At 56.7% G+C, this 2,184-nt stretch overlaps 1 protein-coding gene across 1 annotated transcript in view; it reads left to right on the top strand.

Moving 5' to 3' along the window:
- The first annotated feature begins 437 nt into the window (after nucleotides 1-437).
- LOC107307776 (synaptophysin-like protein 2) overlaps nucleotides 438-2,184 on the top strand; it is an 8,067-nt gene continuing 6,320 nt past the window's right edge. The window contains exons 1-3 of the mRNA XM_032441948.1: nucleotides 438-604; nucleotides 929-1,072; nucleotides 1,741-2,178. Coding sequence (XP_032297839.1) covers nucleotides 438-604; nucleotides 929-1,072; nucleotides 1,741-2,178 — 749 coding nt within the window. The remainder of the gene's footprint in view (nucleotides 605-928; nucleotides 1,073-1,740; nucleotides 2,179-2,184) is intronic.

Below are 2,184 nucleotides of genomic sequence, written 5' to 3'. Positions count from 1 at the left end.
CCTACTGCCATCCCCTTTAACCCAGCCTAAAACGAGGCCTACTGCGGGCCCTACAAAGGAACTACTTTGGGCCTACTTCCATCCCCCTTTAACACCACCTAAAGAAGGCCTAGTTTGCCTACTTTGGCCTAGCTTCGGCCTACTTCAGGCTGTACTCCGGGCCTACAAAGGCCTACTGTCGGGCCTTGACTAGAAGGCCTCACTTCATGCCTTAGTTCTTTGGGGACCGACTTCAGGGACCGACTATGTCGAAGGCGCGCTAAAAATTAGGGCAATACTGGGCGGGCCTACTGCAGGCCTACTGTTGAGGCCTAACGCCATCCCCCCTTGAACACCACCCTCTAACACGAGACCGGCGTATGACTGCAAGGCATACTTTGGGCCGTACCTAAGGCAAACAAACGTCTATAAAGCTACCTTTGGGCAAACCGACTTCCATGCCCGCGTTAACACCACCCACCCCGCCCAACCCCAACAAGGCATACTTCGAGGAGGACCTGTACTTTGGGCCTCGCAAAATCACGGCCCTACTAAAAGGCCCAGCTACGCTTTTAGGCCCTACCGTCGGGGGCACTACTTCAGGCTTCTACCTAAAGGACACTACGTCGGGCCTACTTTGGGCCACTTCCGTTCCCCAGTAACACCAGCCATAAACGACGCCTACTTCGGGCCTGACTTGCAGGCCTACTAAAGGCCTTACTAAAGGCTACGTCAGGCCTACTTTGGGCTACCTTCAGGCCTATTTCGGGCCACTTCCATTCACCCTTGAACCCCAGCGCTAAACGAGGCGCTACGGGCGGGCCTACTAAACGCCGACTGTGGGCCTACTAAAGGCGACTCTTGGGGCCTACTAGAAAGGCCTACTGCGGACCTATAAAAAGGCCCTACTTCACGGCCTATTTTGGGCCTACTTCGGGTCTTACTAAAGCGCCTACTTCGGGGCCTACGAAAAGGCGTACTTTGGGCCTACTAAGGGCCTACGAAAGGCTACTGCGCCATACTCAGAAGGCCTACTAAAGGCCTACTTTCTAGGCCTACTAAAGGCCTACGTTGGGCCTACTTCAGGCCTCCTGTCAGCCTATCCGGGCCTATGAAAGGCCTACTTTCAGGCCTTACTCCGGGCTACTAAAGGGCCTACTTGGGGCCCTACTAAAGGCCTACTGCGGGCCGACTTCGGGCCGAACTTTGGCCTACGAAGCCTACTTCAGCCATTTGCGGCCTACTAAAGGCCGACTAAAGAGCCTACTGCAGGCCGTACTTGCAGGCATACTGCGGGCCTATTCAGGCCTGACTTCAGCCTACGTTGGGCCACTTTGGGCCTACTTTGGGCCTACTTTGGGTCTACTTTGGGTCTACTTTGGGCCTACTTCGGGCCTACTTCAGGCCTACTTTGGGCCTACTTCGGGCCTACTAAAGGCCTACTTCAGGCCTACTCCGGGCCTACTTTAGGCCTACTTCGGGCCTACTAAAGGCCTACTTGAGGCCTACTTCGGGCCTACTTCAGGCCTACTAAAGGCCTACTTCGGGCCTACTTAAGGCCTACTTCCATCCTCCTTTAACACCAGCCTAAACGAGGCCTACTTCGGGCCTACTTCAGGCCTACTAAAGGCCTACTTCGGGCCTACTAAAGGCCTACTTCAGGCCTACTTCAGGCCTACTTCAGGCCTACTTCGGGCCTACTTCGGGCCTACTTCGGGCCTACTTCAGGCCTACTTCAGGCCTACTTCGGGCCTACTAAAGGCCTACTTTGGGCCTACTTTGGACCTACTTTGGGTCTACTTTGGGCCTACTTCGGGCCTACTTTGGGCCTACTTTGGGCCTACTTTGGGTCTACTTTGGACCTACTTTGGGTGTACTTTGGGCCTACTTCAGGCCTACTTTGGGCCTACTTTGGGCCTACTTCGGGCCTACTTCGGGCCTACTTTGGGCCTACATCCTGCCCCCTTTAACCCCCCTTATCCCCCCCCATAGCCTAAACGAGGCCTCCTTCCAGCCGTCCCCGTCGGCGCTGTGCGGCCCCCCGCTCCCGTCTCCTCCGCCATCTTACCTGCGCGGCGACTTCTCCCCCTCGGCTCGGTTCTTCGTCACCGTGGCGGTTCTGGCCTTCCTCTATTCGGCCGCCGCCATCGTGGCCTACCTGGGATGGATGCACAGATACAGGGCCGGGGGGGGGGCCTGGCCCAC

Source organism: Coturnix japonica, unplaced genomic scaffold (assembly GCF_001577835.2).
Source record: "Coturnix japonica isolate 7356 unplaced genomic scaffold, Coturnix japonica 2.1 chrUnrandom900, whole genome shotgun sequence".
Taxonomy (NCBI): Eukaryota; Metazoa; Chordata; class Aves; order Galliformes; family Phasianidae; genus Coturnix; species Coturnix japonica.
The sequence above is the reverse complement of the archived record's forward strand: the minus strand, read 5'-3'. Positions and strand labels throughout refer to the sequence as shown.